Genomic DNA, 13546 nt, shown 5'->3' on the forward strand with positions numbered 1-13546 from the left:
TACATGACAACCTATCACTACGATCAAACAAATTAACAGCTTCTATTTTCTTCCATGTTACTTTTAAATTAACATCTTCAATAATGGAATAGAGATCTCTTTTAAAGCCATAGTTTCTAGTTCATGAAAAACCAGTCAACTGAAATTTTCCATGTAGTGTTGTGACCTGGTCAGATTCTGAGTGCTCAGATGAGGAGGAAGGGGATACTGGGAGAGATTCAGAGGGCCCAGAGGAGACTTGAAGCTGTCCAGAGAGAGATGTTTTCCAATCTCCTGGCAGTTCTCAAGAGATCAGTGAAGGCAATCTCAGTTCCCATGAGAATCTGCCAGAAGTGCAGGCAGGGAAATGTGTGAGATGAGTGTTTGTTGAGGTTCAAGAGATTGGAGTTGAGAAAATGGCCTGCAATTAAGACAGACTTGCTTCTCCAAGCGATTTAGAGATAAGGAACGGGGAGGCAGGTGCAAGATATATGATCTCATGGGAAGGATTCTGGCTTTTTAAAGGTGATTCATGCTGGTATAATCCTTGTGAGAGGAACGCTGCATACAGATGAAGAGCTCTTGGTTCCATGTACCTTGTAATTAATGTATTCAAGTTTTCAAGCTGTTCCCGTGTTCTGGTCTTGAGGCATAGTTTTGCCTGCCTTGAGATTCATGTACCTTGTCTTGGAATATTTCAGTGGAATTGTTTTAGAGACTTTCTTTGTATTGATTTTTGGACTTTTGGCTTTTATGGAAATAACCTCTTGGACTTTGATTCCCTTATTTATATTTGCTTACTTTTCATGCAGTCAGCTTTTATTATACTCTGCTTTTAATAAACTCTTACATTGGATCAACTGGACAGTGCGTAGTTTGTGGTGGAAAGAGGCTCTAGAGCCCTAGTGCAACATATAGGATATTTACATGGAAATTAGTTGGTTTAAAAATTCCATTTATTTTATTTTATTTGAATGGCTGAAGGACCACTTTTAGCAGTGGTGGCAGACTTCTCAAACTGCCACATAGTTATGCAGTTAACCCCACATGAAGCCTTGAGAAAGCAGTCTGAGGGGCCATGTTATAGGATTCCCAAGCTCCCACTCATGCTGTGGGACACTTCCCCTCACAGGCATGTAGGGAGGAGACCTCCTTCTGGGGAAGTGTGCCATGCAAGTTGACATGCTTATGGACCCAATGGCCACAGCTTCACAAAGATGGAGTTGAAACTGTGCGTTCACCTCTGTAACCAGGTTTGGTTATATCAAACTAAGGTCTATTCCAACATGTGTGAAGCTGTGTGCTTTCACCAGTCACTGATAAAAAAAGTGCTGTCAAAACTTGCTGCCTATATAATATGCATGTGCGCTGGGCTGACACCAGTGGCAACAAATGATGGCAACAACTTTGTCTGAATCCCTTTCCAAATGGTTTCAAGTTTCTAATTGCCATTCCTTTCTTTGTGAAACTCTTCTAAAGGAGGCGTCTCACTTACATGAATCGAGTTTCTTAAATATTTGATTATTTTCCCCACCCCCTATTTCTAATTTTATTTCCCATGCTCCCAACAAAATTCAGCGCTTATTTTTTTAGCAACTTCGGGGCGATGTTGGTCTGGAACCACATGAAGCTGAAGATGACGCCCATTGTTTTAGGGAAGGTTTCATCAAATGCAAAATTCATGGAGTCCTGAAGAGGTATTTCCACAACTTCAATCAGCTCGCCTTCTTCCGGCTGACCACCTCCTTCGCTGGCTTTCATCTCGTCAGTTACTTCGGCATAATATAATATCTGCTTAGATCCCGTCACACCAACTCCAGATCTTTAGGCACACAAAACAAACAAACATGAATAGATAGACTTTAGACTTAGGTTTATTTCATGTCCTCATCAAACTTAGTAGACTACAGACTGAACATGAGTCAACATTGTGATGCAGCAGCAGCAGCAAATAAAAAAAGTGATTCGTGGCTGCATCAATAGGTATAATGTCTAGACAGAGGGAAGTCAAAGTCCCACTGTATTCTGCTTTGGTCACCTGGAATAACACTGTGTTCAGTTCTGGGCACCACAATTCAAGAAGGATATTGACAATCTAAATTGTGTCCTGAGAGGGGCGACCAAATTGATCAAAGGTTTGAAAACAAGGAGCTTTGTTATTCACATAATAAGATATATTTATTCCTTTCCCTGTACTTCAAAAGTTTAAAGCTTCCCTGAAAGCATAAAATTTATTACGTAACAAAATGAACCATAATTTAGGTGAAAGGGTATTCGGTTTATTTATATCTAAATATTTTACTTCAAGGGGGAAAGGAAAGGAGTGAATGAAAGAGGGGCTGATACGATGCTTATCAGCAAATCCAGGATCATGCCATTCTTTGATCTGCATTCCAAATCCATGTATTTCCATAATGGGTCAACTGATTAACAATTAAGGTAATTTCCCAAGGTATTTTCTTTGGAGTTTTAAACTGTTTTGAGATTGTATGTAGCAGGTGACTGAAACAAACATATACACACACAGATGGAGCAATTGAGACAAAATTATTTCATATTATAGTATCTGCAGACAGGTGTACCAGCAGGTGATCTGACTAATTATAAAGCATTTCATTGTACTCCAGCCATTAACAACAATGCGCTGAGGTTAAAATGGCATTTGTACATAGATTACCACGTAGAGTACAACGCGATGCCACATTAGCACTATATATTGGCAAACATCAAAGCCAGCCTATTGATAAAATTAAATATGGAGTGAGGTCTTGGTATACAATTTCATATGCTTTGGAAACGTGTCCACAATTTGCGGGAAGTTGGCATTATTGGCATGGTTTAGGGAGATTAGTTTTAGCCTACTGTAGCAGCTCCCCTCCCCGAAAAACAAACAAACATTCATCTATGCCAATGCTTTCAACTGTTCCAGCCTTAATTCTCTGCCATCCCACCTTTTCTGATGCTTTTCCATTGTACCAGATTCACTTTCCTCCTAGGACCCCGGTGGCACAATGAGTTAAACCCTTGTGCCAGCAGAACTGAAGACCAACAGGTTGGAGGTTCGAATCCAGGGAGAGTACAGATGAGCTCCCACTGTCAGTTCCAGCTCCCCAAGTGCGGACATGAGAGAAGCCTCCAACAAGGATGGTAAAACATCAAAACATCCAGGCGTCCCTGGGCAACGTTCTTGCAGATGGCCGATTTTCTCACATCAGAAGCGACTTGCAGTTTCTCAAATCGCTCCTGACACGGAAAAAAACACCAAACTTTTCCTCCTCCCAGTTGTGAAGCAATTGAAGAAACTGGAGACAAAGGGTTATCCCTTTGTCCTCAGCTTCTTCAATTGCTTCCAACTGCAAGTAGTAGCGGTCATTCAATTAATTCAGCAGAAGGAAAGTACTACGAGTGAGATCCTGCCTTTCCCAGTTGGCTCAGGCAAAAGCAAAGAGCTGCACCATCTCAGAGCTTTTCCTGTTTATTCTCAGTAATAGCCCTTTCCATCCATGTTGACCAGGTCCTGATGTTGCTTAGCCAAATCAATGTTTACATCTGTGAAACATTGAGGGGTATGATGTACTCCTAAGCACTGCTCCAGTGGGCATGCCCACTCTATTCTTTCTGCCACACAGGAAACCATCAAAGGGAGACACATCACATAAGCAATGGCTACTCCAGTTTATATTTTCGTTAGCAACTGGTGGACCTGCTGCCGCAGAAGTGGTGAACCAACTCTGGAGCTTATAATCCATTTGAACTAGTTTAGATGCTTTTTGTTTAGTTGCTTTTTGTTGCTCAAGAAGTTTAGTTGCTTTTTGTTGCTCAACCACATGCACAGAAAGCTGTATTTTTTCATCTCTGTTTCAATAAAATATGCTTCTGGAAATATGGTCAACTTATATTTATAGATATGCACACATAAATATAAAATATATAGGATCTGGGAAATGCTCAGATCCTATATATTTTCCTTCCCTTCTTATTGTTTCCTTTTTCCTTTTTCTGTTTTCTCCCATTTTTTCCTTTATTTTTTTTAACCAATCACTAATCAACAATCATTACATCTTAAATGATGGTGATGTGAATGCAGCCACACTGGTGGGTTACTCCCAGCAGTCCAAGACATTCATAATATAACATAGACCATCTTTAGATCTATGTTCCCTCCTTCAGGCCAAGGATAGGCATTTGGTAATCCCTGCCTTATACCTATAAATGTTGCCACTCTGCAAAGATGATGGAACGGAGAAGACAACAGAGACATCATGAAGGGTCAAAACAGCATGTGCTCAATGGACATTAAGCATATTGTCCTCCTTTTTGAAGCTGTATAATCTCAGACTATTAATTCTGAAAGCTGGCAATATTTGAATTTTTGGTCATTCCAAGAAATAAAATTATTATTATCAAAAAAGGATGTGGAACTTTCACCTTTATAGGTTTCCCTTGACATTAAGTTATTCATGTGTGACTCTGGCAGGTGGTGCTCACCTCCATTTCTAAGCCGAAGAGCCGGCGTTGTCCGTAGACACCTCCAAGGTCATGTGGCCAGCATGACTGCATGGACTGCCGTTACCTTCCTGCAGAAGCAGTACCTACTGATCTACTCACAGTTGCATGTTTTCAAACTGCTAGGTTTGCAGAAGTTGGGGCTAACAGCGGAGGCCCATCCCACTCCCCGGATTTGAACCACCTACCTTTTGGTCGGCAATATCAGCAGCTCAGCAGTTTAACCTGCTGCACCACTGGGGGCTCTTTTTACCTTTATACCCTGATGTCTCCATGGGTCATATCAAAATCTGACATTTTGGGCCCCAAACCTGCCTCCAATTTATACATGAAGTCAATTTATACATAAGTTTATATAGGATTAAAATAGCACCACATGTTCTTTCAGCATCGATGTACAAATGGCACATTGACAAATAGATGATCAAAATGCTAGAGACAAATTCTGGCCTGATCTTGTGTTTGCCTGGCAGCCAGCTCTGCTGAGCACAGGGAGTGTTATTCCCACGGAAGTGTGCCTTTCTTTCATGGGGAAGAAAGCACCTTTTCATCTTGCAAGCCCCTTCCTCTAATCTGGCTCCAGGGAGTAGCAAGAGGCACCCCCGCTCTTCCACTCCCCTCCCCTTCGCCAAAGCTCATTAATCCAGCAGGAAGGGACATTTGCCAGGATTGACAGCTGTGGGTTTGGATTTAATTCTGAGCTTTCTTTTTCTTTTCTTAAAAAAAGAAAATACATCTCAGTGTCCGCTTCAATAGAGTCGTCAAGAGGCAAAAGCAAAGCAAAGTTTTCCTTCTTTTAGAGTTGCTACTTCTTCAGGCATTTCAACATGCATTTCCAAGTCTGAGAACAGATGCTTTTTTCACAAGGCTACAATCTGGGGAGGCAGAAGGCTAGGAGCACATTTTCATTTTAGATTATTTAATTCTTGACATTTGCTTAATTCCAAATACTAGACATACTCCCCCTCCACACACACACACACACACACTTTTCTTCTCAGATCTGATTCAATTTACATTTTAGAAAAACAACAACAAAAAAACCCAAAACAAAGCAAAATCAAATCCTTAGTATAATAGTCTCATAATACAATTATAACAAAATGTATATCCAAATACACATATTGGTTTTTATATCACAATACAGAAACATCAAAAGTGATAGAAAACAGTCTCTTAACTCTTGAACCAATATTGGGATTTACAAAAGTTTGCCTGTTGTGTACCTGCGTAATTCATTGCTTTTGGCACTCTAGAACCTTCTTCCAAACAGCTTTGTAAGATCTTAGCAATTCAGCTGTATGTTTACATGGAACTGGACAACTGTTAATTGTTGAATATTTCATTCTTGCAATCATCTTCAAAGGTTCAGTTAGCGGGAAGATGAAACAGGGCCTTCTGGGTGTTGTCTCCTAATTTTATAGCACTTCCCTTGGGAGACTAAAATGCACCTCTCCTTGCTGTTCTTTTCTTAGAAGGTAAAGACTTATTTAATAAGACGGGGTTTTACAACTGAAGACTTTAAAGGAGCAAGCTTGCAAGAGGGTGCTGCATTGTTTTTAGTTGTTATTTAAATCTTGTAAGTGTATGTTTCAAATTATAATATGAGGGTTATCTGGAGCCCCCGTTGGCGCAGTGGGTTAAACCTCTGTGCCAGCAGGACTGAAGACCGACAGGTCGCAGGTTCGAATCCGGGGAGAGGTGGATAAGCTCCCTTCTATCAGCTCCAGCTCCTCATGCAGGGACATGAGAGAAGCCTCCCACAAGGATGATAAAACATAAAAATCATCCGGGCGTCCCCTGGGCAACGTCCTTGCAGACGGCCAATTCTCTCACACCAGAAACGACCTGCAGTTTCTCAGGTCGCTCCTGACAAGACAAAAAAAAATCTGGAAAGTAAGGTTACAAGGCACGTAGCTCTTGCAGGGAATTTTCGCAGGGGAAGTTGGTCACTGCTATGTAGTGGAAAGCCAGCGGAAGCAAACGAGCAGTGCCAGTTGTCAGTAGCTCATTGACTGGCATTGTGGTGAAGGTTAGAGATGAGCATCCTCATTCAATTTCTCTCCAAGTGCGAAGTTCACACTGTAATGTTGTTCATTCGTTCAGTCGTCTCCGACTCTTCGTGACCTCGTGGACCAGCCCACGCCAGAGCTCCCTGTCGGCCGTCACCACCCCCAGCTCCTTCAAGGTCAGTCCAGTCACTTCAAGGATGCCATCCATCCATCTTGCCCTAGGTCGGCCCCTCTTCCTTTTGCCTTCCACTTTCCCCAGCATAATTGTCTTCTCTAGGCTTTCCTGTCTCCTCATGATGTGGCCAAAGTACTTCAACTTTGTCTGTAGTATCCTTCCTTCCAGTGAGCAGCCGGGCTTTATTTCCTGGAGGATGGACTGGTTGGATCTTCTCGCAGTCCAAGGCACTCTCAGCACTTTCCTCCAGCACCACAGCTCAAAAGCATCGATCTTCCTTCGCTCAGCCTTCCCTATGGTCCAGCTCTCACATCCGTAGGTTACTACAGGGAATACCATGGCTTGGACTAGGCGGATCTTTGTTGCCAGTCTGATGTCTCTACTCTTTACTATTTTATCGAGACTGGACATTGCTCTCCTCCCAAGAAGTAAGCGTCTTCTGATTTCCTGGCCACAGTCTGCATCTGCAGTAATCTTTGCACCTAGAAATACAAAGTCTGTCACGGCCTCCACATTTTCTCCCTCTATTTTCCAGTTGTCAATCATTCTTGTTGCCATAATCTTGGTTTTTTTGACGTTCAGCTGCAACCCGGCTTTTGCGCTTTCTTCTTTCACCTTGATTAGAAGGCTCCTCAGCTCCTCCTCGCTTTCGGCCATCACACTGTAATATGCTACCTAAATGCTAAGCGTATGAACACTGCCGTGGTTCATCGCGAAATCATTTCAGTTTATGATGAGGACGTAATGTCAAGACACATGTAACAAAATGAATACGGGATATATTGTGAGACCATGAAGAAACTTCGGAGAGCCATCCAAAACAACGTCATGGGATGCTGACAGCGGGAATCTGTCTCCTTCATGACAATGCACATCTGCACATCGTTTATGCAACACAAGAATTGTTGACTTTGTATGGTTGGGATGTTTAAAGCGACCCCTCTCACAGCCTCGATCTCGCACCCAGAGACTATAATCTATTCACTAAATTGAAGGAACACCTAGGTGGAAAACACTTGTCCGATAACGACGAGGTGAAAATCGAAGTGACGAACTGGCTGAAAAAGGCGAAGGGAAACTTCTATGACACAGGCATCAAAAACTCGCCCCACAGATGACAAGATCTATTGAACTGAATGGTGATTATGTGGAAAAATAATGTAATACCTATGCTACAATCCATGTAAGTTCTATTAAAATATATTCATTTTTGTTTTTTTAAAAAACTTGTAACCTTACTTTCCAGATAACCCTCGTATTTTTCAAAATTTAGTTCCATTTAGAATTTGAAGGCCTAAAGATGGTAGTGCACATGCTGGTAACCTCATGGTTGGACTTCTGCAATAAACTGTGCATTGGGTCACCTCTGTACCAAGTTTGGACACTCCAATTAGTTCAAAACACGGCAGCCAGATTACTACAGGAGCATAAGAGTGCTAGGAGTGAGCATATCTTTATTAAAGTCACTCCACTGGCTGCAATTGAGTTTTCGAGCAAAGTACAAAGTGTTGGCTTTGACCTTTAAAGCCACACATGGTTTGGGTCCAGGTTACCTGCAGGATCACCTCCACCGAGTTCAGCGTTCAAACCACTCCACCAAGATGGCTGCCATTTCAAAATATTTGGTAGGCTATGATATGTATATTTGCATCATATCCATTGGAGCAGATGATTCAACAGCTTGGATAGCTTCTTATAAATTTAGATTAAGATCCAGAGTAGATTCACTGCCCATTCTTTGGAAAGCACCAGCTGCCAATGGTTGTTTATATCTTCAGAAAGCTCACACCCATTACCTTCTTACCTGTATGAAGTAATCCTCTTCAAGTTGGCGACAGAGACCTCATAGCCACATTCTTCCATAACTTCTTTGCAAGCAAGTTCTTCCAAAGACAGCTCTGGCTTGTCTACGATACCGGCACAGAGTTCATAGGTTATTCCTTCTGAGGCAGGCAAGCAATCTGAAAGGAGGCGCCAGCTCTCTTGACTTTTACTCTCAAATTGTTGAGGACACTTCCGCTCCATCTCACACATGTAGACAGCTGACAAACATGAGAAAGAAAAACTCAGTGTCTTGTCATCTAGAACACGCACAGTCCCTTAGCTCATATTTTAAGGACAGACAGAGCAAGTGAAACCTCCACAAGGACCAACTCAAGACTGCCAGAGGAAGAGAAACAAATGGTGGCCCCACCTACTCACACAAAATCAGCCAAGTTATTTTTGTATGTAATATAGGAAAGCCCATGATTCCCTCTCCCTGGCAAGTAAAATATGAATGAAGCAATGAATACACAGAAATTGACTTTCTCTTTAACGAGAAAATCTGCCGCCTGAGATAGTCACTTCATTTTGTCTAATGGTTGGTTGGCTGGTCCTAACACATCAGCAACACAATACCTATTCAGGTAAGCACACTGTTCTTTACTAAAAAAAGTAGCATGTATACATATATATTCTGACGTGAGAGAAAAAAACGGAAACCCTTTTTGGATCTCAAGATATTTCATTAGGGGACTTTCACATTACACACATGATAGCACTTTAATACTACTTCAACTTCCATGGCTACGTCATTTATAATCCTGAGATTTATAACTGAGTGGGGAACCAGAATTGTCTGGCATAATTTTAAAAGCCCCATATAATCATAAGAGTTGGAAGAGAACTTGTGGGTCATCCAGTTCAACCCCATGCCAAGAAGCAGGAAAATCACATTAAAAGCACCTTCGACAGATGGCCATCCAGCCTCTGTTTAAAAGCCCCCAAAGAAGGAGCCTCCACCACACTCCGGGGCAGAGAGTTCCACTGCTGAACAACTCTCACCATTAGGAGGTGCTTCCTAATGTTCAGGTGGAATCTCCTTTCCTGTAGTTGGAAGCCATTGTTCCATTGCGTCCTAGTCTCCAGGGCAGCAGAAAACAAGCTTGCTCCCTCCTCCCAATGACTTCCCCTCACGTATTTATACATGGCCCTCATTATGTCTCTTCTCAGCCTTCTCTTCTACAGGCTAACATGCCCAGCTCTTTAAGCCACTCCTCATAGGACTTGTTCTCCAGAACCTTGATCATCTGACTTGCCCTCCTCTGGATACATTCCAGCTTAGAGTCAACATTTCCCTTCAATTGCCGTGCCCAGAATTGGACACAGTATGATTCCAGGTGTGAATAGAGGGATAGCATGACTTTCCTCCTATTTATGCAGGAGGCCAAAATCCCATTGGCTTTTTAAGCTGCTGCATGACATTGTTGGCTCATATTCACCTTCCTGTCCATGATGACTCCAAGATCTTTTTCACATGTACTGCTCTTGAGCCAGGTGTCCCCCATTCTGTATCTTTGCATTTCATTTTTCCTGCCTAAGTGGAGTCTCTTGCATTGGTCCCTGTTGAACTTCATTATTTTAGTTTTGGCCCATCTCTCTAACCTGTTAAAAGTTTTCTGAATTCTGCTCCTATCTTCCGGAGTACTGGCTATCCCTCCCAATTTGGTGTCATCTGCAAACTTGATGATCATGCCTTCTAATTCTTAATCTAAGCCAGTAATAAAGATGTTGAACAGGACCGGGCCCAAGACAGAACCCTGCTGATGGCACTCCACTCGTAACTTCTTTCCAGGATGAAGAGGAAGCATTGCTGAGAATCACCCTCTGGGTTCGTTCACTTAATCAATTAGAGATCCACCTAACCGTAGTTTTGTCTAGCCCACATTGGACTAGTCTGTTTGTCAGAAGGTCATGGGGGACCTTGTTGAAGGAAGGCCTTACTGAAATCCTGAGAAAGGCGGCATAGAAATGGGGTAAATAAATAAATAAATAAATAATCCAGGTACGCTACATCCTTGGCATTCCCTGTGTTTACCCAGATTGTAACTCTATTGAAAAAAGAGATCAGATTAGTCTGGCATGACTTACTTTTGACAAATCAATGAAATTAGAAATTCCAAGATCTGATAGGACAGGGTAAAAATACTCAAAAGTACTACAACTGTGTAGTGTGAAAGACACCTTGGACTTGCTAGATTTTTTATAACACTGCTACTTTTTCTTCACCAGTTAAAATGACCTGGGCTCACAGCTTAATCGTTTGCCTGATGCTCTTAAAACAATTAAAGATCATACCTGTAAATTAGATCAACTAATAATGAAAGATTTACAAGTCTATTTTTTTAAAAAATAAAGAGAATGTTTGGAAAAAGATGAAACTATAATAACCCTAGAATAAATAATTTAATAACCCTAGAATAAGCTGTTGAACTTGATGACTGAAAGGTTGATGGTACGAATACAGGAAGCTGGGTAAGCTCCTGCTGTTAGCTTCTGCCAACCTAGCAGTTTGAAAACATGCAAGTGTGAGTAGATCAATAGGTACTGCTTCTGCAGGAAAGTAATGGCACTCCATGCAGTCATGCCAGCCACATGACCTTGGAGGTGTTTATGGACAATGCCGGCTCTTCGGCTTAGAAATGGAGATGAGCACCACCACCCCAGAGTTGGACAGGACCAGACTTAACGTCAGGGGAAACCTTTACCTTTACTTTACCTAAGCCATTTATTACCCTTTTTGCCAATACCACTTCAGACTTTAACAGTAGAACCATTAAGTAAATACACTTTAATAACACCCAGCACTTTGCTTTTACATTGCAAAAGATTTTATAAAGAATCTTAAAGGCATGTGTATAAATAATCTGAAGCCACTTAATGCGGTAAGCACATCTGAATTTCTTATAATTGAGCACATCCAATGTAATAGCTGCACTTAAAATGGAAAGAAGTACCTAATGTACTGCATATTTTAGAAAAGGAGGGATCGATTAAGGTTGTTTAGCAAAACAGAGGAGTTTTACAAAGTTTGATTTTTTTCCCCCGCCTCCAGCGTTACATCTTTTTTGGAAGCAACTTCTTGTCTCAGTGCAACCTTCCTTTTGTCAGCCAACATGTGTATTTCACAGTATTCGCTGATACTTGCTGGGACGTTGGGCTGCACATGATGTACCATGTGCTTAATTATGAGTTTTCCAACCTGTCAATTCAGCTGCTGTTTTGGCAGTTATGGAAAGCACGCATGTTTGTTTGAACGCCGACACCCTCTTTGAACATATACTCCCCTCCTGCACAGATTGCTGGGTGGAATTTGCTACAGACTTTTTACATTAATCTAGAAACAGCTGTTGTGGTAATTTGTTCCTAAAGAACACGCTAAAAGCCAAATAATAACATCAAAGAAAACACGAAGGAATGGATTCTATCTGTACTATTGATTTGGTTTCTATGTTGTTGGGCAGGCTGTTAAAAGACAGAGCATTATTACTGGCAGTCTTCTTTATAGTGATGCTATCTTTATTATTAGTCCTGCTTTTGTTCTTTTAATAGTTGCTGGACATGTACAAAGTAAAATAGCAGGAGAAAAAAAATCACCTGCTAAACTGTTATTGTGTTGTCTAAGGCTTTCATGGCCGGAATCACTGGGTTGCTGTGAGTTTTCAGGGCTGTATGGGCATATTCCAGAACCATTCTCTTTTGACATTTCACTCAAATCTATGGAAGGCATTCTCAAACCTCACAACCTCTGAGGATGCCTGGCATAGATGTGAGTGAAACATAAGGAGCGAAGGCTCCTGGAACATGGCCATACAGCCCTGAAAACTCACAGCAACTAAGTTGTCAAGTTGACTTCAACTTATAGAAACCCCAAGAATGAGAGGTCTTCAACACACTCAGGTTTTGCAGACTCATGGCTGTGGCTTCCGTGATTGAGGGCCCTTCCAGACAGGCCCTATATTCCAGAACCTGATCCCAGGCTTTCTGCTTTAAACTGGATTATATAAGTCCACACTGACAGATAATCTGGGATAAACAGAAAACCTGGGATCCTCGGGCTACGAAGAATTGCCTAAGAAGAAGTATGTATATTTATGTATGTATGTATGTATGTATGTATATGTGTGTGTGTGTGTGTGTGTGTGTATAGACATACTATGCACTTATGGATAGCTCTTCCATGCAGTGTGGATGTGTGTGTATGGTGGTTTGGGCGGGGGAGGGGGGAATTTTCCTTGGACAACTATGGAAATACTCATGGTTGAATGGGTCTTTGAGCTCCTGTCTTCCAGAGTCCTAGCCTCAAGTATTTACACCACATTGGATGACAACATCAACAACTGTCATGTTGACCAGAAGATTCGGGGAGTGGTTGCCTAAAGGTAACCTTTCCAACCTTTTCTAGGTGGCAGAGAAGAATATGACACAGATTCTCTCTTTCTGAACGGAAAGGGCAAAAGCTGCTGGAGATGTTGACTGAACTCAGGATGGAAACTCCCAAACAGGCAGATGAGCTGTAGCAATTGAACAAGGCTGAATGCAACTTCCTTGGCTGACAAGGGAAAAAAGGTTAAGTAAAACAAAGGAATAGGATTACCTGGACGGAACTGCTTCACCAGAACAAAGCATTGCCGAGAAGTATTAAAGATCAAAATGGACACACTAGGGAAGGAGGAGACAAAAACAAAACAGAAAACCAGATCAATGGACTTGTTAGAGAGCAACTTGCCACACTGGGAAGGTTTTAATGATGGTAGGGCTAAGCCTTAAAAGGCAGGATGAGTTAGCCACAAGCACATTAGCTAAGGATATAATTATTAAATTACAGTTTGAGCAAATGAAGAAGCTGGCACTGACAGATGTATAAGTCTGGCTGGTTCTGGAGTTCATGAAGCCACTGGCATTTATATGATACCTGCTCCATTGCTATTAATGCCCCTCTCTTCAGCCCAAAATGTCTGTTTGTGCAACCAAGGGCACTTTTAGACAGTGCCAAAATGCAGGATTAATATGCTGGATAAGCAAACCCGGGACCTCAGAGCAAGTCCCCACA

At 41.8% G+C, this 13546-nt stretch overlaps 1 protein-coding gene across 1 annotated transcript in view; it reads right to left on the reverse strand.

Annotated features, from left to right (window-relative positions):
• Nucleotides 1–780: 780 nt before the first annotated feature.
• The window catches only part of NUDT14 (nudix hydrolase 14), a 66779-nt gene continuing 54013 nt past the window's right edge, over nt 781–13546 (reverse strand). Inside the window, exons 3-5 of the mRNA XM_060754466.2 lie at nt 13091–13155; nt 8477–8714; nt 781–1801 (exon numbers count right to left, since the gene is read on the reverse strand). Of these exons, the coding sequence (XP_060610449.2) occupies nt 1561–1801; nt 8477–8714; nt 13091–13155 (544 nt within the window). The 3' untranslated portion in view covers nt 781–1560. The remainder of the gene's footprint in view (nt 1802–8476; nt 8715–13090; nt 13156–13546) is intronic.

The sequence above is a fragment of the Anolis sagrei genome, chromosome 1, assembly GCF_037176765.1.
Source record: "Anolis sagrei isolate rAnoSag1 chromosome 1, rAnoSag1.mat, whole genome shotgun sequence".
Classification (NCBI taxonomy): Eukaryota; Metazoa; Chordata; class Lepidosauria; order Squamata; family Dactyloidae; genus Anolis; species Anolis sagrei.